Source organism: Peromyscus maniculatus, chromosome 17 (assembly GCF_049852395.1).
Source record: "Peromyscus maniculatus bairdii isolate BWxNUB_F1_BW_parent chromosome 17, HU_Pman_BW_mat_3.1, whole genome shotgun sequence".
Taxonomy (NCBI): domain Eukaryota; kingdom Metazoa; phylum Chordata; class Mammalia; order Rodentia; family Cricetidae; genus Peromyscus; species Peromyscus maniculatus.
In genome coordinates, this window is record NC_134868.1 from 46,668,437 (window position 1) to 46,690,687 (window position 22,251).

The 22,251-nt window shown below is 38.5% G+C and overlaps 1 protein-coding gene across 3 annotated transcripts in view; it reads left to right on the plus strand.

The window, feature by feature from the left end:
* Hook3 (hook microtubule tethering protein 3) overlaps positions 1 to 22,251 on the plus strand; it is a 91,921-nt gene that overhangs the window by 62,947 nt on the left and 6,723 nt on the right. For all 3 annotated transcript variants that reach the window (XM_006982931.4, XM_042262829.2, XM_076553588.1), the window contains exons 14-19: positions 220 to 289; positions 2,063 to 2,203; positions 9,528 to 9,615; positions 14,254 to 14,288; positions 18,702 to 18,784; positions 20,270 to 20,370. In XM_006982931.4, the coding sequence (XP_006982993.2) occupies positions 220 to 289; positions 2,063 to 2,203; positions 9,528 to 9,615; positions 14,254 to 14,288; positions 18,702 to 18,784; positions 20,270 to 20,370 (518 nt within the window). The remainder of the gene's footprint in view (positions 1 to 219; positions 290 to 2,062; positions 2,204 to 9,527; positions 9,616 to 14,253; positions 14,289 to 18,701; positions 18,785 to 20,269; positions 20,371 to 22,251) is intronic.

Here is a 22,251-nt window from a genome sequence, read left to right on the forward strand (position 1 = left end):
GAAAATTGGTGATTTTGCCTAGCATCCACAGAGCTGGGTTCAAGTACCAATACCACAAAACAAACAACAACAACTGAAATGAAATGAAAAAGAACCAGTGAACTCTTTAGCTGTTAAAATTCATACTCAAGGTAATGCTTTCCTGCAGAAATTCTGTCTCTTAAGTAAAGGAGATAGTTGTCCTTCCTTAACTTTGTATACTTCTCTGTGTATTTATAGGGTTAATGCCTCTGGGAAGCCAGGAATCTTCAGACAGCCTCGCAGCAGAGATTATTACACCTGAAATCAGGTAAGGAGAGTGACCGTCACTCTACATAAGTCCTTGTAGAGAACTTATCTCCAGTATAAAAAGAACCAGCTCTTTTTGATGGGCATTTCAGCCTGAACTCGGTATGACAGCTGTATGTTTTCAGCATTTTAGAAGCTTTTTAAATTGTCCAGAGAACTAATTATTTTCCCTTGAGTGAGACAGTCTTTCACATTACAAAATCAAACTCACATATCACATTTTGGAGCCTCAGCAGACAGCATGAAAATACCCAAGACAAAGGTTGTCCTTGGCTGTCATCCTAATAAACAATTACTAAGATTTATGTATTAACCACTGGGAGTGGTCTGCAGGTCCAGTGCTACAGAGAGAGGAGCTCTTCCCATCTGTAACCACTCCTCCCTCAGCATCCCTCGCCTGTTTATCTGGACATAGCAGCTTAGAGACTTCATGTCCTTCGGTACATTTCGCAGCATTATGTGTATGAATGAAAATAGAGGAGGGAAATGACTGTGCAGAAGGTAATGATGGATCCTGAACATTGCCTTGACCTTGTGGTCCTGTTTGTCATTGTCTTTATTAAATGTCCATCAGGTCTCATCTCATCACTGTGTGTGTGCTGCGCGCCCATTCTCTCCAGCCGTGGCTCATGGGTAGAGGTTAGAGGACAACTTGGGAGGTGGTTCTCTCCTTCTGCCTTGGAATCGAGGAATCAGACTTGGGCTGACGGCCATCTCCCTAACCCTTATGTGCCTTTCTCTTTTCACCATCTGGGAACAAACGAAATCAGTAGAATGAACGCATACTTATTCTTCATAAGGATTTGTAGATAAATGGCTATATCCTTTACTCTAAAAGCAGTTAAGGAAGCCTATTGGTAAAGGTTTTTTAAGCTAAAAAGGAGCAAGGATAATCCACAACTAGTTTTTCTGTGTGTGATTAGATACAACCTAAGTCTGCTCTATATCCTAAAGAGCTAACAAGAAAATGAAATTATAAACAGTGATGAAAACTTTAAGCATATGTCATAGACAGTGAGTTAATATTTGATGTTTCACTCAGGTTAGGGTTTTGGAGGAACTAGAAGCCTCAAACAAAGTAAAAAGTGGGGGAAAATATCCTTAGAACAAATTAAAGAATGTCTTCTGTGTAGAAATGTGCCCATCTTTTAACTGAAAATTTGCTTTTCTGGTAAATAATCTTAAGGAAATAGTCAGCAATATACACAAAGGTATTTTATAAAGCTGCTCATTATTAAAATACTAAAAGCTTAAAATGTATCATCTAAATAAGTAATAATTGATTTATAACTTTTAGTACGGTGTCATTTAAATTTTTGAGATAAAATATTAAAAGATTGTGGAATTCTAAGGTAATGAGCAAGTACCAGTATAAAACGTACTGCTCGATCCTTTTCTTTTGAAAAGCAAATATTTGTCTATATGTATATATACACAGAATTAGAATGTTGTTTCAGCAACAGTCACTTTGTACTATATGGTTATAGTCATGTTCGTAGTTTAAATATTACATAAGAAGGGAAATAGGATTTGGAATTGTCTTCATCCTTTGTCATGAAACACAGAAACTATTTCTTCAGACTGTACATTCTAGAAGGAGTTTAGTTTGTAAAAGTGATATCTTTTGTACGCGTAAAGGCACTGTACTAGTTGCAGACACTCTTTTTCATATGTATCCTGTGTATTGATACTCCAACTTTATATAGCTGGGTCATGATTCATATAGTGTCTTACTTAATGAATTAGATAATCAACTTTTATTTTTCTCACTCAGGGAGAAACTTATTCGTCTTCAGCATGAGAATAAGATGTTAAAAATCAGTCAAGAGGGTTCAGACAATGAGAAAATTGCCTTATTGCAGAGCCTTCTAGATGATGCAAACCTGCGCAAGAATGAGCTGGAGACGGAGAACAGGTAGCGTGTGTGGGTGCAGTGGCCAGCTACAGCTTCTCCCTCTGTGCCTTGATTTTGTTATTTTTAAAGAAAGGCTTGGGATATATTTGAAAAATGATTATAAGCTAGTATATTTCTTGCTTTTTTTTAATTACATTTCTTCTTTTTCTTCCCTCCACATCATCTCCTCCCCACTCTCCTTCAAATTCATGGTCTCTTCTTTCACTAATTGTTATTGTATGCATATATATGTATGTATGTTTGTACATACATATTCCTAAATATAACTTGCTCAGTCTGTGTAATGTCACTTGTATGTGTGTTTTCAGGGCTGACCATTTGTCCCTGTACAGCTAGTTGGTGTGCTCTTCCCTGAAGGGCCACCTCTCCCATTCCCAGCTTTCCTTAGTTGCCTATAGTGTTTTGTGTACGGTTGAGGCCCCATGGGCTTTTCCCCATCACTTAGGCATGTCCATTTGTGTTGTCTTTGTTCAGCTTTTATATTTCTTTTTAAGATTATTTAATGTGTTTGACACAGGGTCTCACTATATAGTCCTGGCTGGCCTGGAACTCAGAGATCTGCCTGCCTGTGCTAGTATTAAAGCCTGTGTTACCATTCCTGGCTTTAAAACAAAACAAAACAAAACAAAAAACAAAAACAGATATGTAGAGGGTTAAAAAATAGCTGATACAGAGTTGGAGAGATGGGTCGGTGGTTAAGAGCACTGGCTGCCAGCCTGGGCTTCCAAGTGAGTTCCAGGAAAGGCACAAAGCTACTCAGAGAAACCCTGTCTCGAAAAACCAAAAAAAAAAAAAAAAAAAAAAAGAGCACTGGCTGTTCTTCTGGAGGACCTGAGTTCAATTCCCAGCACCCACATGGCAGTTGTCTGTAGTTCCAGTTCCAGAGGATCCAACATGCTCACACAGACATACATGCAGGTCAAACACCAATGCACATAAAATAAAAATAAATAAATCATTTTTAAAAACATATCTGATGCATTCACACTTTTCATAGCAATTGCTCTTCATAGCTGATTTTCACAAGCTAATGTTTGAAAGGACCTATTGGTGTGGAGTTGAACTGATAAAGTATTTTTTCCCTCAATTATTATTTGTCATGACCTTAAAAGAAAATTTTCCCTCCCAAGAGCAGTTCAGTTATTTTGAAAATTTAAACTATTACATTAACAAAAAAAAATCCATTTCTGCTTGTAAATTTTCCTTGTCTTAATGTTATACAGTTTTTCAGAGTCATTTGCTATAAAATTAGGATGTTGTTATTGTTGTTGCTTTTTGTTTGTTTGTTTTTTAAGACAGGATTTCTCTGTGTAGCCCTGGCTGTCCAGGAACTCACTCTGTAGAGCAGGCTGGCCTCAAACTTAGAGATCCTCCTGTCACTGTCTCCCAAGTGCTGGGATTAAAGGTACATGCCACAACACCTGGCTTGGTAAATGTTTCTTTTTTTTTTTTTCCCCGAGACATGGTTTCTCTGTGTAGCTTTGCGCCTTTCCTGGAGTTCACTTGGTAGCCCAGGCTGGCCTCCTGGATTGATCTTTTAATTACTCAGATTTTTTTAATTACTCAGTCAAATTTTCTTTTTACTGCTTATATTTCTTATCTACTCCTGAGATAACTGCACACCTTTCTTGCTTGCCCATTGAAACTTCCTATTATATTTTCTTTTCCCATGAGTACATCTTTATTTTATTCTTTTTCCAACCTTTTTGTTCAGTTTCTTCCCAGTAGACATCTCTGTTACAATTAATATATATCTCCTTTTGAAATGGAGAAAAGCAGGGGCGGGGAGGCCCTTAAATATGAGAGTCCTTTCTCACTCCGGTGACATTACTTAAGGGACTAGGGTCCCTGGCCACTGAAGCTACCCCAGGTTAGTGGCTTCTGTGTCCTTTGTGTTGTGAACTCAAAGATGAATTTCACAAACAACAGAAGGTTAAGTTTTAGAAAGGAGTTTTTTTGTTTTGTTTTGTTTTGTTTTCCGAGACAGGGTTTCTCTGTCTATCTTTGCGCTTTTCCTGGATCTCACTTGGTAGCCCAGGCTGGCCTTGAACTCACAGAGATCTACCTGGCTCTGCCTCCTGAGTGCTGGGATTAAAGGCGTGCGCCACCACCGCCCAGCGGTAAATGTTTCTTAAGTAACAAAAGTGACAGTGTTTCCCTTTTCTTACTGTTGTGATAAGCTGTCTTTTTTTTTAATAGTTGACATTCTTATTGCATGTGACTGTATGCTCTGCATGCCTGTGTGCTGTGGCATTTCCCCAGGCAGGGTCAGATTGTTGGGATGGTTTTACCTAGCCTTACTTAACTTGTAATACTAAGTTCTCTAGGTACTGAGGCAGAGTAGATAGCGTTATAGAGGAATAGAAATATCACTATGATTATAAGAACATCGTTAAATACAATGTTCTGTGGAGCATTGTATGTGATCACTTAGCAACACAGAGTGAGTGCTTTTTTTAAAATGAAATTTTAATTTAAAATTTTTTTTAAGAGTTACTTATTTTTATTTTATGTGTGAGTCTTTTGCCTGTATGTGTGTCTGTGCTATATGGGCATGCATTGCCCACAGAGGCTAGAGAGGGCATTTGATCCCTGGGATTGGAATTACAGATAGTTATTAGCTACCATGTGAATTAAACCCAGGTCATCTGGAAAAACAGTCAGTGCTCTTAACCACTGAGCCATCTCTCCAGCACCCTTTGTTTTCTTTTTTGAGAATTTCATACATGAGTACTGTGTTTACATCATTTCCTACCACCTTTTCCGTCTCTAACGCCTACCATGCCCCTCCTCTCAAATTCATGACCTCTTCTTCTATAATTAACACACACACACACACACACACACACACACACACACACACACACACACACACACATTGAGTTCATTTAGTATTGCTCTTATGTACAAACATGTAGGGCTGCCCACTTGGGATTGGATAGCTGGGCAGCAGCGCATTCCTGAAGAAAACTGATTCTCCCTCTCTCAGGAGCCATTGACTACCTGTAACTCTTCCTTTAGGGGTGAGGCCTTATGAGATTCCCTCATCCATATGGCATATCAGTTGGTGGCATTACTGTGCATGTCTTGTTTAGGCAACCATATTGTTAAGATGTGTATGGGTACAGTATCTAGAAGATTTTATGGATGTAGTATCTAGAAGACACTATTTCACAGAAGGCATTCTGTTCTTCTGGCACTTACAACGATTTTTTCCCTGAGTCTAATTAAGGGGTGCATTGTAGATGTATCAGCTGTGGTTGGGACCCCATGGTCACTGTGTAGTGTCCATCCACAGCAAAAACAACGCTGCTTGAATAAGGAGTGAAAGCTGCAGTTAGCTGTAGGAGTACGGATATGTACTGAGAACAGAGTAGAAATTTGTTTAGAAAATGTCAGTCAAGGGTTCTCCTCTAGGGCCTGTGACCTCGCCAGCAGCGGTCATTGCCTGGTTTTACAGCAGGAGTTCCCTCATACCGACTAGACCTTATATCCAATTGCACAGCTCTTGATTACCACCAGGCCAAAGGGCCAGTATTGCATCCTTGGGGATGTCATGGTGTGGTTTACAGGCTTCACAGTTGGCTAGGACTACCCATTGCTTCTCTCACTCAGGAGCTTGCACAGCACCTTCTGATCCTGAGAGCTAGTCTGCAGTGGGGAACTTTCCAGGTCAGTTCCAGCTTGATTTCTCCACGTCCTGTGCCCAAAGTGTGTGGTGTCTTCAGCAATAGGAGCTTAGAAAAAGTAGAAAGTAGAGAAAGGAAAGTCATAGAGGACTATGGAAGTATCTTGATCTGCATTCATTGTTCTCTGAAGTTTAACCATTCTGATCCAGTCTACTTCTTCCTAATCTAAATTTTATTCCAGTAGAAAAAGCATCCACCATTCTTTCATATTGTTTCTCCTAATTCTTGTTCTTTTCTCTTCGGAAACAGAACAGGTAGTTTTCACAAAACAAATAACTTAGTTTCTGTGTATTATTATAATTATTAACACATGTTAATTCACACATTTGTGGGTTTCACTATGGCATTTTTATACTTAGAAATACCATGTTTTTACCATGCCTGTTTTCAGATTCCCTACTACCCATCTCACCCCATCCTTGCCACACACATGCATGTCCCTTGGACCTTCTCTTGTCCTTAACAGAAGTCTCCATTCTACTTTCTAGTTTGTTTTATAAATATCCGGCCTTAGCTTGGCTTAAATTATTAAATTATTAGCCAGCTTTACGTAAATTATCCCATCTATCTTTTGCCTCTGGGCTTTTCCTGTTCTCTTATTTCTGTATCTTACTCTTACTTCGTGGCTTGCTGGGTAGCTGGCCCCTGGACTCCTCGTCCTTCTCTGGCTACTTCTTTTCTCCTTTCAGACTTCTCCTTTTATATCTTCTCTGCCTGCCAGCCCTGCCTATCCTGTCTCCTGACTTGCTATTGGCCGTTGAGCTCTTTATTAGACATCAGGTGTTTTAGACAGGCACAGTAACACAGCTTCACAGAGTTAAACAAATGCAACATAAACAAAAGTAACACACCTTAAAATAATATTTCCCAACACTCCTTAGTTTCCAAATATGAGGGAAAACATTTTTTGTTTGTTTTTCGAAACAAGGTTTCTGGCTGTCCTGGAACTCACTCTGTAGACCAGGCCATGAACTCACAGAAATCCACCTGCCTCTGCCTCCCGAGTGCTAGGATTAAAGGTGTGCGCCACCACTGCCCAGCAAAACATACTTTTCTTTCTATGGTTATCTTTTTTCACTTAGCATGATGTATACCAATTTCATCCTACAAATGACAAAATTTCATTATTCTTCATGACTGAGTAAAATGTGTATTTATTCAACGGTTTCTTTATCCATTCATCTATTGATGGGCACTCAAGCTGTTAGCATTACTTAGCTTTGTGAATAGTGCTGTGATAAACATAAGTATGCGACTGTCTCAGTTGTATACTGGCTCTGACTTTTGTATGTGTACCCAGGAATGGCATAGAAGGATTGAATAAAGAATGGTTTGTTTTATTTTTTGTTTACCGATTTTCATTACTGTTTTTGCTAGTTTATATTACTCCTGACATTGTAGAAGAGTTCATTTGGATTTTTATATCTTTGCCAGCATTTGGGCTAGAAAGATGCACTGACTGCTCTTCCAGAGGATTTGGGTTTGATTTCAGAACCCTCTTGGGGGCTCACAGTGGTCTGTAACTCCAGTCTCAGGCCCAGAGCATCTCACACCCTCTTTGGGCCTCTGCAGGCACTGTATACATGTGGTGCACGTACATACATTCAGCCAGAACACCCATAAAAATAAAATTAATAAATAATTAACTTAAAAAAACTATTTGTTAGCATTTGTTGGGGACTTTCTGGTATTTTTTTAATGTTTTGGTTATTAATTTTGGTTAAGTTTTATTTCTTTATGATCACTGCACATTAATTCTTACCATATGAATAGCTGGCAAAGTGTTTCTCCCATTCTGTATGTTCTCTATTCTACACTCAAACTTGTCAATTCTTTATCTTTGTTTCCTGAACTACTGGACTCCTGTTGAGGAAATCATTGCCTGTGTTAATGATCTGACCATGTTTCCTATGATAGCTTCAAGGTTTTACAGCTTCAGTCCTTTTGAATGGATTTTGGCACAGGGTGGGAGATATGAATCTTGTTTCATTCTTCCACCTGCAGATATTTACACTTCTGGAACCTCTTATACATTGTTGGCTAGGTCTGGTTTTACCTCAATACTATACTTTTGTTGTTAGGACTTTGTGATGGTTTTAAAATCAAATGAGTGATGCCACCAGCATTGGCCTTTTTATTTGTATGGATAATGCCATTGGAATTTTGATGGGAATTGCATTGAATCTGCAGTTGCTTTGGAGAGTTTGGGAACTTAAGCATCATTAATTCCCCTAGTCCATCAATGGAAGCTCTTTCTGCCCTCTGTTAATCCTTTTCAGCTCCTGTCTAATAATTTTCACTCTAGAGATCTGCCTCACTTTTGGTTAGGTTTATTCCTAGAAATGTTTTGGTTTTGGTTTGAGGGGTTGTTTGGTTTGTGAGGTTTTTGTGGCAGTTGTTGGAATTGCTTCTCTGGGTTCTTTCTGAGGAAGTTCACTATTGGTGTACAGAGGAACTACTATTGGCAGGGCTTGGGGTTCACGGCTTTAATCTCATTCCTCGGGAGGCAGAGGCAGGTGCATCTCTCAGAGTCCAAGCTCATGTGGTCTACATGGTGAGTTCTAGGGAATCCAGGGCTACATACTGAGACCCTGTCTTAGAAAACAAAAGGAAAGCTACTATTTTTGTATATTGACTGTGTATCCTGCTACCTAACTGGTTTTTTTTTTTATCAGTTTTAAAAAGGTTTTTTGGTAGATCGTTAGAATTTTCTTTGTATGGTATCTTGTCAATAGAAGTAATTAATTTCCCTCCTTTCCTAGCAAACTTATTTGGAACTCGGAAGTATTATGTAGCAAATAATTATGTTAATCTGCCAGACAGTATATTAAAATTGCCTTTTGTAACCCTTATAACAGTATTTTTAGCTCCATCTTAAAACCGAGGAAGCTGAAGCCAAAGAATGTTTAGTAGTTTTCAGTTAGCAGGTTTAAATATTAAAGCCCAGGTCTTTTAGCTCCCAAAATCTGCAGTGGCGTTGTAGATTTTTAAAAAGAAGGGAGAGGGAAATCGACAGTGAGGTTGTTTTGTTTTTTTGACATAGGCTCATATGTGTACCAGGCTGCCCTCAAGCTTACTGTATGACTAAGGAAGACCTTAAGCTTCTGACTTTCCTGCCTCCTTCCCTAAGTTTGGGAACCACAGGCAAGTGCCACTATGCCTGGTTTATACAGTACTGGGGGTGGAGCCATGCATCTAGGCAAGCGCTCTACCAACTGAGCTACATCTCCAGTCCAAAAGTGAAATTTTAAATATAAAAACTGATATGAAGGGAGCTGGAGAGATGGCTCAGCAGTTAAGAGCACTGGCTGTTCTTCCAGAGGACCTGTGTTCAATTCCCAGCAACCATATAATGACTCACAACCATCTGTAACGAGATCTGGCGCCCTCTTTTGGCCTGCAGGCAAACATGCAGACAGAACACTGTATACATAACAAGTAAATCTTTAAAAAAAAAAAAAAAAAACACTATGCAAAGTAATCTTTACTTATGAAACTGTGAGTGTGCTATTGCAATTATACAATGCTACTACAACCTGAATTCTAAGTTTGCCAATGACGCTTTCAGTGAAATCAGTATGACACCCCAAGGGGAAGAAGTATATGTGGAGAATTAATATGTGCTTGCTTTGCAGGCTGGTGAATCAAAGACTTCTAGAAGTACAGTCACAAGTAGAAGAACTGCAGAAATCTTTGCAGGATCAAGGCTCAAAAGCAGAAGATGTAAGTTTTGATATGTACCAACTATGCTCTGAAAGTGTCACAACTAAGAAAACCTGTGATTTCGATACTTTGTAAAATTAATTCACGTGTGTGAGTTGTAGGGCAGGGTGCTCCTGTGCATGTGCACTCCACAGCTCACCGCAGAGGTCAGGGACAGCCTGAGGGGCTGTGTCTGTCCTTGCTCCATGTGGGTCCCAGGAACTAGTGACAAACATCTTTACCATTGAAGCGTCTCTCAGGCACATCTCCAATTTTTTTTATTGATGATATCTAAGAATTTAGCATTATACTTGTTATAGGGGAGAAATACTGTTTTCCTTTTCGCTGGCATTCTTTATTTAAAAGCCTGTTTAATTGACTCTGCTAAGTTTACTTGTGTTGTCAGGTAAGACATTACATTGAAGCGCGCTATATCTTAAGTGTATTCAATTCATAGTGAAGTAAAAGGTTTCCCCCACTCAAGCCAGAACAAAAAATGTAAAGACATGCCCAAGAAGAAATTTTTAATATGAACTTGGTATTTAAGAAAAAAATGCTATCTCTAGCATCCGAATCCATGCTGACCTTTTTATATTCTTTTAGCATTCTGCATAGCTCTCTCTTAGCTCTCCTCTGCTATTAGCACATTCTCACTGGAATATGGTACCTGTGCTCAGCGAAGGATGATGACTTACATCATCCCCGTCCACTAACCCCCTTTCACAGTGCTTAGGATGATGACTTACATCATCTCCGTCCACTAACCACCTTTCATCGTGCTTAGGATGCCTAGTAGACATCTCTGGCAACAAGAAACAGGTTATAATTGGTAAATCCTTTATATTGAATAAAGCATACACAATAAAACAAAAGCACAAAAATGTTTAAGAACAGTGTAAAGAATAGGGAAAATAAATGTTAAATAATCAGTCTTTTGTTTTCTATTGCCAATGCAGTTTTCTATAATCTCAGACATTTGAGTTTAAACTTTCTAGATTGCTTTCATTGGCACAGTCAGTTGGAGAAATCTCCAGCCTTATTAACATAGGGACAGCTGAAAAGAGAAGAGAGTTGAGTAAATTACTTTTAAAGTTTGGGAATATTAAATATAAAAGCCCTTGAGGCCTCAAACTTAATTTTGTAAGTTTCTGTACACATTTATCTTCTTTAGATTGCCAGTGTGACCCTCTAATTCATGATTTAGTGTATTTCTTAATGAGTTGATAATTGTCTTAGTTTCCCAAATCAGTTCACAACTACTGTTATTTTTAACAACCATACACCTTTATTAAAATGGAACTAGTTAAAATGCCAAGCCTTTTTGTTTGTTTGTTTTGTTTTGTACTTTTTAAAAATTTTGTGGCTCTGGGATTCAAATCTACCACTGAGCCATACCTCTAGCCCAGTGTCATGATTTAAAAACAATCAAACAAACAAAACATGTTAAAGTGGTAAATCTCGAAGAGATGAAATTAGTGCACTGAAATAATAATGCCTACTTAACAATGTCTTAGAGGTGAGCCATAGGATGTAGTATCTTACTTCATTGGCATCTCTAGATCCCTTTTACCAAAAGAAATATAAAGTTCACTTGGGTCTTAAAAATTGGGAGGTGACTGTTGTGGATTTGTTTGGGTAGAAAAGGGGAAAGAGGGTACTACACACAGGTAAGCATGGTGAGTGATTCAACTAGCTAAATGTGGTAGTGCAGTACGGACCATTGTATGTACTTCTCTTGCTTAAATTAACACATTAAGGAGTTGTTTAAAGTGACTTGGGACAGCCTAGTTAGTTATCACTGTGATAAATCTAATTAAACATATTGTGGGCAATTGCTGTAAGGATTATATTTCAGAGGTAAGATGCCAGCCCTATCAAATACTTGCATAGACTGGGCACCTTTTAACTGCCTAAGTAGTAATGAGATGTCTAGCTCTAATCTAAGCAAAATTTCCTTCTGTGTTCTTCTCTGCAGACAAAATTCAGGTGGAAAATTTTCTGTTTTGAAGACTCCAGATTCCTTAGAGAAATAATTAGTTTACTTCAGGATATGTAGTCCTTCTACCCCGTCAGATTTTTGATATTTTTCTCTTATTTTTCTCCTCAATAATCTATAGTATTGTATCTCAGGAGTGTGATGCATAGAGCAACCTCTAGACCGGATTCATCCCCTCTGAAGAAGAACACATAATTGCTGCCTTTTCTATTATCAAAACAGTCTTATAACCTTAAGTTAGAGGATGATGGTTTGCACATTTTTATTATTATTTTTATGTTATTTGTTTTTAGCATGGAAGCAGAAATGCATTGTTATATCCAGTCATATGGATAATTTGAGCTAGCCACAGTATATAAAACTTCAGAGAACAAGACAGGATGAGGAGGCCATAGAAGAAAGAAAAATGTACAGTTCTGAAAAAATTGCCTGTCTTTTACTTCTGTTCATGAGTTACTAAATCGTTCATTCGTTCCTTCTCTTGGCTGCTGTGTTTGCTTCATACTAATATGTCCTCTCTGTCTCTTGGCATGGTTTCTGCTCAAGGCTATTGTAAGTATGGCTTCCTATTCATTTCCATATACTTAGCAGTTTTTAAGTTTATACTTTATCTGATATTATAGTCAGTGGTACTGAAATTTTAAAGTAAGACTCATGAAAAATGAATGCGCTAATAGTTGCTTTATAAGTATATGCTCTTGACAATTAAAATCTTAAAAAAAAGTCGATCTAAATCTTAATGCTGAGGTCCTTCCCTTTGTCTCCCTCCTGCTCTGCTCCTTGAATTAGTTCATTGATAGAATTGGCTGTAGTGTAGGCTTCCTTTTATAATATGGTTTCCTCCAAGCACACATTTTTATAGTCGTAGTCTTCAGTTTGGAGAGGCACTGCAGCATAGAACTCGTGGAAAGGGGGTGATCAGAGGGTTGGGGTCTCGACCACACTGGATTTTAATTTGCAGTGTGTTCCTTCAGTTACTAAAGGTGCTTGGGCCTCAGCCTCTCCGGTGTACAGCAGGGTTAATGTTACTGTCATGAGGTTTACATACTGTACTTAGCAGGCTTTAGTGCAGTGTCTAGCATATTAGACTTGTAGTTAGGTATTTGACTATATAATGTGTAAGAATTCAAAGTAATTGTTAATATCTAATCAAAACACAAAATTAAGAATTTTTAATATTTCCATTTCATCCCCTTAGCAGAAAGAGAACCAATAATAAGCAAATAAAGATTAAAGGGTTATTATCTTTTAATAAGATATCTTATTTTTATAGACCTTACTTTTAATAAGATCTTATTAAAGGTATCGTATATCTTATAAGAAGAACACATAATTGCTGCCTTTTCTATTATCAAAACAGTCTTTTCTTATAACCTTAAGTCAGCATGATGGTTTGCACATTTTTATTATTATTTTTATGTTATTTGTTTTTAGCATGGAAGCAGAAATGCATTGTTGTGTCCAGTCATATGGATAATTTGAGCTAGCCACAGTATATAAAACTTCAGAGAACAAGACAGGATGAGGAGGCCATAGAAGAAGGAAAAATGTACAGTTCTGAAAAAAATTGCCTGTCTTTTACTTCTGTTATATGATATAAATAATATCTTTTTTAGATATTAAAGATATAAATAATATCTCTAGTAAGATATCATATTAAAAGTAAGGATATTGTCTTTCTGTAGGTTTAGGGAAAATAGTAGTAGAGGACATTGTTCTAATTACAGTTACCATGCTGAGAAAGATGTGAATTTGAAATATTCCAAAGCTGTGTTAGAATTGATGGAATAGACTCAAGCCTGATGATACACACCTGAAATCCCAGACCTCCAGCATTAGGAAGAGGGTCATGAGTTCAAGGGCAAACTGGGTTCCATACCTGGTGAGTTCCCGGCCATTTCTAAATGGGAGGAAGTAGGTAGACATGAGTTAATATATGTAGTGATCATCATTAAAAGGGTAACTAAACACTGGAGAGGTTTTCCCTCTCCTCCTTGCTGTTATCACACAATCAAGCAGTGTGTTCTAGAAGCCTACATTAATTGGTTGAGTGTCAGTTATCACATAATTCAAAATTCATTGTTAATATTTACCCTTATAAGTGTTAAACTGAGATCTGGTGGTCTATGTGTCTATTCTTATTTTTTGTAAATTTTAACTTCCTGCTTTTCAGGAAGTTTAAAACCTTTAAAAACAAAATTACCCGGTCAAACCTTCATTCTCAACATCTTCCCCTTTATATCTCTCATGCCATCAAATACATTACTTGTCATCAGCTAAAATATGGCAATGAATCTGAGACTTTAGCATAATTCAGAGAAAGCAGGGTAAGAAAAATCTGTTACTGTTAGGGTACTCCTTGGATACTGAGTCCAGGATTATTTGGGTCTCTATATAAGGAGCTTTTAAATTCATTTCCCTGTGTGTAAATTGAGAATTTACCTAGTTTCTATGTGTTTTGTACTGACTGCTCTCACTTCTCGGCTGTTCTCTTCTTTTATTGAAGAGGAATAAATTGAGGTTACATGGGGTTTGAGCTCTTTGACCAAAGAAATTACTGAAAGCTTACTCCCAAGTTATTTACTATATACTCTTTAATTATTACAAAATAATGTTAGTTGAAATGTTAAATAATGAGCTAATTTTTTATTTTCCATTTTCAGTCAGTTCTTCTAAAAAAGAAGCTTGAAGAACATCTGTAAGTAGACAACTTGTTGAGGCTCTTCACATTGCAGAACAAAAGCAGTTTGTGTTGTGGGTGCAGAGGGTGTAGACAGTTATCACATAATTCAAAATTCGTAAGTTGTCCTTGAAGGTACAGGAAAGTACCACATGGTAGTAGTGTCTAGAGGACCATTTCTACCCAAACCCCACACATCAATTCGGTGATTGTCAGCCAACCATGGTGACTCACACCTGCAATCCAGGGACTGAGGCAGGAGAATTACTCCTGGTTTCAAGCCAACTTGGGCAACAGCGTGAGACTCCTTAGAAAGAAAGGAGTATGAGATGCTGGATCAAAAATCTCAGCCTTCTTCTGTGACAGGCCAGACAGTAATTGTCTCAGGCTGTCTGAGTCCTGGCCTCTGGTGCAGCCACTCAGCTCTGAAAGCAGCTGTAGACAATATTAAACTAGTTAGGACTGTGCTGCAGTAGAACTTCACATATGGGAACAGGTACCCCACTGCCTGCCCCTGACAGGCTGCAGTTTGCCAGGCATCGACTCTTCTATAAGTAAACTTTTTAAAAATACAGTTTTATTAATTTTTTGAGAATTTCATACGATGTATTTTGATCATATTCACAACCCCCACTCCTTCCCCTGACGTCTTCTCCCTACCCCACGCTACTTTGTCTTTTTTTGGTGGTGGTGGTGGTTTTTAGTTTTTTGAGTTGGTTGGTTGGTTGGTTGGTTGGTTGGTTTGGTTTTAAGAAGACACTATCTTGAAGCAGATATCCTGATCCTCTGGCTCTTACGATCTTTCCACCCACATTTCTCCATGTTCCTGAGCCTTAGGTATATGTGTTATAGCTATATCAACAAGGAAACATTTTAAAGTAGAGTGCTTATCAATAGCATATTTTCAAATAAGCCTTTGAATTTCAGTCATCTTATGTAAGACTTTTTAACTTAAAAGTGAAATAAATACTTTAAATATTAACTTGATTTCTCTTTGAAGAAATCTTCATCTTTAGCTGGTTAACTGTGTTAGGGATATTTAATAATTTTTCTCATGCCCAGTAACAACCTTAACCTGTCATTTTTCAGCAAAATTGCTTGCAGGGATTAAGTGTGGGGTGGCTATGAATCAGTAGCTGCTGAAATGTTACATTAAAATAAGCATTCTCAGCACCAAAGAGAAAATTTTGACTTTTTCTCCATGATTGGAAAGATATTCATATTTCTGAAAGTTTGATAAGTGTTATCCATTTTTTTTTTAATATGTTGGCTGTGATAGACTTCTAGCCACTGAGATTTCTAGAAAGTCTAATAATAGACAGACAGTGTTCTAGAACAATGCTACTTTCCAATCTCTATAAGGTTACCCAGAATGAGAATGTCATACCAAATCTTTTACTTCTATATTTTCCATTCCTCTCTGACAAAAACTGAATACTTCAGATCATAAATCTACTCTTTAACCATTATTATGTGTTCAGTTGTTTACATACTAAAAATCTTAAGCAGATAGGATCTTTTAGTAAAAATGGAGCCTGTTTATTATAACTGTTGTAAAAAAAAATAGCACAAAATGAAGGGGCTAAGAGGACAGAAAAATTATTTATTATCTCACAGTTACAGAGCAAACAAATTTGAGGTCCAGCAGATTGAGGTCCACAGATTGCATTCCTAGAGGATGAACAGTAGCGTGTCCAGCACATTTCCTAGTTCTGGTCGGTTTGCAGTCCTCGTTGTTCCTTTGGTAGCCTGTGTCCAGTTGACATTCTTCCTGTATAGTGTTTCCCTCATCCTCAAGGGATTTCTTCCAAGATGTTCAGTGAATGCCTGAAATCACTAACAGTTCTGAACTCTACATTTTGTTGTTGTTTTTTTTTCTGGAGATAAATTCCTCTGATAATAGTTTAATTTAAAAAAACAATTATAACACCCTCCTAAAGCCATTGTCCTAATAACCAACTGGTTACTGTGACAAGTGGTGACTAACCTGCACAGTGTGGATATGTAGGACAAAAGGATAATTCACATGGAAGTTTATCACACAACTTGGTACATCGTATGACTTAACACTTACCTCTGTCTGGGGCTTTCATGTAATGGTTTGACTCCAGTTGAGCATAAGCAGCTGGAACCATGGGAAGCACAAGGCACTGTTAAGGAGGAATGTGGACCTCCCTTGAGGACAGCAGAAATGGGCTCAGCATGTGCCCTGGCCCAGTACAACCTCCAGGGAGTTAACTGTATCTACAGAGGTCCAGTTTCCAAATAGTGTCACAACCACAGTACTAGAGATTAGAACTTGCCTTTTGGAAGACAAGTCAACTCACCATAGGACCTCTGCTCATCTCAGCAGTCACATACAGATTTAAAACTGCACTAGAGACCTTTTTTGTTTGTTTGTTTTTGTTTTGTTTTGTTTTTCAAGACAGGGGATTTTCTGTGTAGTTTTGGTGCCTATCTTGGATCTCACTCTGTAGACCAGGCTAGTGTTGAACTCACAGAGATCCACCTGGCTCCCGAGTGCTGGGATTAAAGGCGTGTGCCACCACCACCCAGCAAGGTAGAACTGGCCAGTAGTATTGAACCTGCGACCTTGGCGTTATTGGCACCTAGAGACATTTTTAAACACATCAAATTGGCTTAAAAATTAAATCAGCAGTGAGAATTATTGCTGAAGTTGTTAAGCAATAATAATTCTCATTGACTGCTGATAGTATTTCTCAGTACCTTTTCATATTGAAAAGAGTACATACTCCGTAATATATTAGTTTTACTGTGTATACCTGAAATTCCTAGAGATAATACTGTCCATGTATAATAGGAAACCTTTAGAAGACCTATATTTAATGATAAATGTAGTAAGTAAAATGCTAGACATAAGTAATGTATTGATTAGAATTAAGACAAAGGCAGCAACCATCATATAAATCAGGAGAACACTTAAAAATGTGGAGATTATTTACCCCTAGGAAGAAAATGTGTGATTTCTAAGGTTTTGGGGATGATTTTTGGTTTTTAACCTTTTAACAGGTCACTGTGCCTAGTTATTTTATTCTTTAAGATACATATATACATTAGATATGTATTATGTTTTTATATGTATTAGATATGTGTATCGTGTGTGTGTGTGTGTGTGTGTGTGTGTGTGTGTGTGTGTGTGTGTGTGTGATAGTTAGACCTTCAAAAATAATTTACTGCTGGGCGGTGGTGGCGCACTTGGGAGGAAGAGCCAGGCAAATCTGTGAGTTCGAGGCCAGCCTGGTCTACAGAGTGAGATTCAGGACAGACACGAAAACTACACAGAGAAACCCTGTCTCTAAAACCAAAATAATAATAATAATAATAACAACTTACTGAAAAAGAAAAGGAATCAGGAGTGGTAATATGCACCATTATTTCCAGCACTTGGAAGGCAGTGGTAGGTGGGTCTCTGAATTTAAGACCAGCTTGGTCTACAGAGTGAGTTTCAGGTCAACCAGGGTTACACAGTAAGACCCTGTGTCCAAAAAGGCAGGAGAAATATATTACAGTATCATGCTTTGAAAAAAATCAGAAGTAGACCTAACAAAATGCTCAGTTATTATTAGTTATTTGTTTTAGCCATCTGTCTTACACATATTACATAATGCCACACTGAACAATTTAAAGGAAAAATTATGTATCACATTATTATGAAACTTTCACAAGAGAAAAAGTTACTTTCTGTTTATTCTTTTTTATATTGGAATATAACTTTTATATAGTAATGTACATATCTTAAATTCCTAAACTTAGGTTGTGAATGTTTACCTCCATATATAGATAAGCTAAGTCAACACTTAATAGAGTTGATCCCTCTGCCTCCCAGTTGATTGAGGACACCTCTGTATTGGCCACAGTGCTGGTCTTCATCACCTTTTGTCAGTTTCGGTGCTATGTGTGTCATAAACGGGATCATAAACTCCTGACTTCCTTGTTCTCATTATTTTGGGAGGTCTGTTCATATGGTTGTGTGTATCTGTATGTTCTGTAATGCCTGCTCTTTCTGGTAGTCTGTTTTTATTAACTTACCTTTGGTGACAAGATTTTGCATTGAGAAAGCTTTTCAGAGTTTGAAACTTAGTTTTTACAGTATCCTTATTCCTAAAGACATGAAGATCCTCATATATGTCTTATGTAAAAGAAATTTTTGTTTCAAACCAAAAGAAATGAGTTTCGCCTATTTTTAAACTTTAGTCCATTTACCTTTGTTTCATAGTACTTGTGTACAATGTGAGTATATTCCAAATATAATGAATTTTTAGTTCAAAGTGAAAACGAGGATACAGAAACAAGGGCTGAGCATGGGCTCAGAGGTGGAGAACTTGTGTAGCATGTATGAGGCTCTGAACTGGATCTCCAGCCCAGGAAAGAAAAACAGAAGTGATGATGTAGTCATATATTTTGTTGCAGAGAGAAGCTGCATGAAGCCAACAATGAATTACAGAAAAAGAGGGCCATCATTGAAGACCTTGAGCCAAGATTTAACAATAGCTGTGAGTTTTTCCTGATAGCATTAGCTGTACACTATTCTATAGATTACGGTCGCCTTTTTAAATAGACTTTTAATTATTCTAGCAATTAAGAATTTCCCTTAGGGGCTGGAGAAGGTGACTTAGTGGTTAGAGCACTTGCTGCTCTTCCAGAAGATATAAGTTTGATTCCCAGAACCTTCATTCTGGCTTACAACCCCTGTAACTCAACCTTCAGGGGACCCAACACACATTTGACAAATACTTACGCAGGCACATACAAGTGTGCATAACTTAAGAAATACATAAAAGCCGGGCGCTGGTGGCGCACGCCTTTAATCCTAGCATTTGGGAGGCAGAGCCAGGTGGATGTCTGTGAGTTCGAGGCCAGCCTGGGCTACAGAGTGAGTTCCAGGAAAGGCGCAAAGATACACAGAGAAACTCTGTCTCAAAAAATCAAAGCGAGAGAGAGAGAGGGGTGGGGGGAGAAAGAAAAAGAAAAACATAAAAATAAAGTCGATTTTTGGTGTTGTTTTTTTTAACAACTTGTCAGGTGTTAGAGAGATGGTTCAGCAGCTAAGAGCTCTTGCTGCTCTTTAGGGGAACGAAAGTTTGGTTCCCAACACCCACCTCAGTTGGTTCACAACTGCCTATAATTCTAGCTTCAGGAGATCATCACGCCTCTGGCCCTGTGGGACCTGCACTCGAGTGCACATACACAGAGACAACCAGACACACACACACACACACACACACACACACACACACACACACACACACACTTAAAAAATAATAAATTTTTAAAGAATTTGCCTTATTTCTTAAAGTACTGATTGTAATGGACATTAAGTGAAGCTAGATACTTTCAATGTAATTGCATGTAAGTTAGCCCCAGACATACACTTTTATGTCTATTTGTACATATAGTTAGCTTAACTTTGTTTTTATGGAAGTAAGACGGCAGACTTTGTAACAGTCATAGCAAAATCCTCGCAGCAATGGGTAACCATTTTAAGAAAATAGTGAGTAGAATTAAGTACATTGTGCAACCTCACCACTCCTCATCTGTGAAATCTTTTCATCCCACTCAACTGGAACTGTTCCTGCCTCTGCCAGTCCACTTCACCCTCCGTCCCTGAGCTGAACTGTGCTAGGAATCTCATACAAGTAGAGTCATAGTTGTACTTTGCTGTCTAGTTTATTTCACTAAGCATAATGTCTTTCTTTTTCACTTATTAAGTCTCAATACTGTAATATATATCAGAATTTAGACTTAAAAAGATCATACTGTGTGAGTATATATTTGTTTATTCATTCACCCATCAATAGATGCTTTTTACGTTAAGAGAAGCTTTTGATAAAATAAAAATATGAATTATTTTTAAAGAGAAAATTTATATATATAAGAATAGACCAAACAATCTCTCAGGACTACTATTTATTATTTCTTAAATAATTTAAAATGCAATGTTATTAAAATCTAATTTTTTCACGGACATCTTTTTGCAGCCTTAAGAATTGAAGAATTGCAAGAAGCTTTACGGAAGAAGGAAGAAGAAATGAAGCAGATGGAAGAGCGCTATAAGAAGTACTTAGAGAAGGCCAAAAGTGTGAGTGTGAACTTACAGCTCTCTCACTGTACTGTCCAGAGAGGCTTTTCTCCGGCCTGAAAGTCTAGGGTCCACATGAAATCATGTTCTTACACAGAGAGTAATCAAAGAACTCTTCTAAGCAGAAAAAGATCCTGAGTAAAGTAGTGATCAGAATGGGTCACTCCACAAATGGGTCAGCAAGGAGAAAATGTGCCGCATGTAAGAGATAAGTGACAGCCACCGCTGTAGCCAGGAATTCCAGTTAACAACACATGGAAGAAGAAGAAGAGAGCTTATGAGCAGACAGGAACAAAGAAGGACAAGGTGCAAGAGTCGGGTCTCTCTTTCCGCCTCTCTCGTCCGGCCTGGCAGCCAGCGTTTAGCATCTCACTTGGCTAAGAACAAAGTGTGATAAATGACATAAATGTATGGAAATGCCATGATAAAAAAAAAAAAACCCAATAAATTATAGATGACTTTAGAAGTGTATAAGGGGTCGGAGAGGTGACTCGGCAGTTAAGAGCGTTTGCTGCTCATGCAGAGGACCCAGGTTCGGTTCCCAGCACCCACGTAACTCCAATTCCAGGGGCTCCGTTGGCAGTTCTAGCCCCTGTGGGCACCAGGCGTCCAGGTGACACACATGCTACATGCTGGAGGAACCCTCGCACTCATACGAATGAACACGTCTTTATTTTTACCAAAGTGTAAGGGCTGAAGAGATGGCTGAGTGCGTCAGAGCACTTGTTACTGCAGAGAGCCCGGGTTCAGTTCTCAGGACCCACATGGTGGCTCACAACTGTCTATAACTCCAGTTCCCAGACAACTTCTCCTCCTCATCCCCATGGTCACATGGTGCATACAGTCACATGGTACATAGCCGTATATGCCTGCTGGGAATCAAACCCCTCAAAATAAATAAACCTTGTTTATGTTGTTTTTTTTGTTTTGTTTTTCAAGACAGGGTTTCTCTGTGAGGGGTGGCTGGAGAGATGGCTCAGCAGCAGCTGTCTATAACTGCAGTCCCACTGGATCCACACTCCCATTATATCTGATGCCCTTTTCTGATGTGTCTATATACATGTAAACAAAACTCCTATTCACATAAAGTAAATCTGTTTAAAAGTAAATAACCCTTTAGGAAACTCAGATAATCTAGAATTGGGGATAGAAGTCAGTATTAGGAGAGCCAAGCAGATGGCTCAGTGGATAAAGTGCTTGATGCACAAGCATGGGGTCTCATTTCGGATCCTCAGCAGGTACATAAGACTGGGCATGGTTGCGCACCTCTATAGCCCAGCTCTGAGAGGTGAGAGACAGGATGATCTCAGGCTTGCTAGCCAGTCAGGCTGCAACCTGGTGAAGTCCAGGTTCAGTAAGAGACACTATCTTCAAAAATAAGGTGGAGAGTGATCAAAGGCCATCAAGAGTGAGCCCTGGCCTCCGCATCTCATTGTGTGCTGCTTGGGTCCTGGAACCCTGGCTAGGGTTGGCAAGAGAATCACAGACACACACGAAGTGAAGTTGAGAGCAAGCGGGAATTTCTGACTGCTGCTACCCAGAACCTCATCCTTTTTATTGCAGTCCAGGAGGGGGATTAGCTAGTCTCGGTAGGAGGTGAGCGGTCTCAGGCTGTAAGTGTCCAGAAAGGGGAAGCCGCAGTCGCTAGTCTTTGCACTCCCTGATCAGTCGTTTATACACACTCATACTTGGACACCCCCAGGAAAGCTTTTCTATTCCTCTTCCAGCTGGCTCATGTGGGTAATAGCTCTGGGCCAGTCAGTTTCTGAGTTCTTGATAGGTCAGGCTCATGTCAAAGTACACTTCCAGTCATGACTTCATTCACTCAGGGCATCCTCTGCCCCCTAAAGCTATGTATGCACAAATTTTTTAAAAATAAGA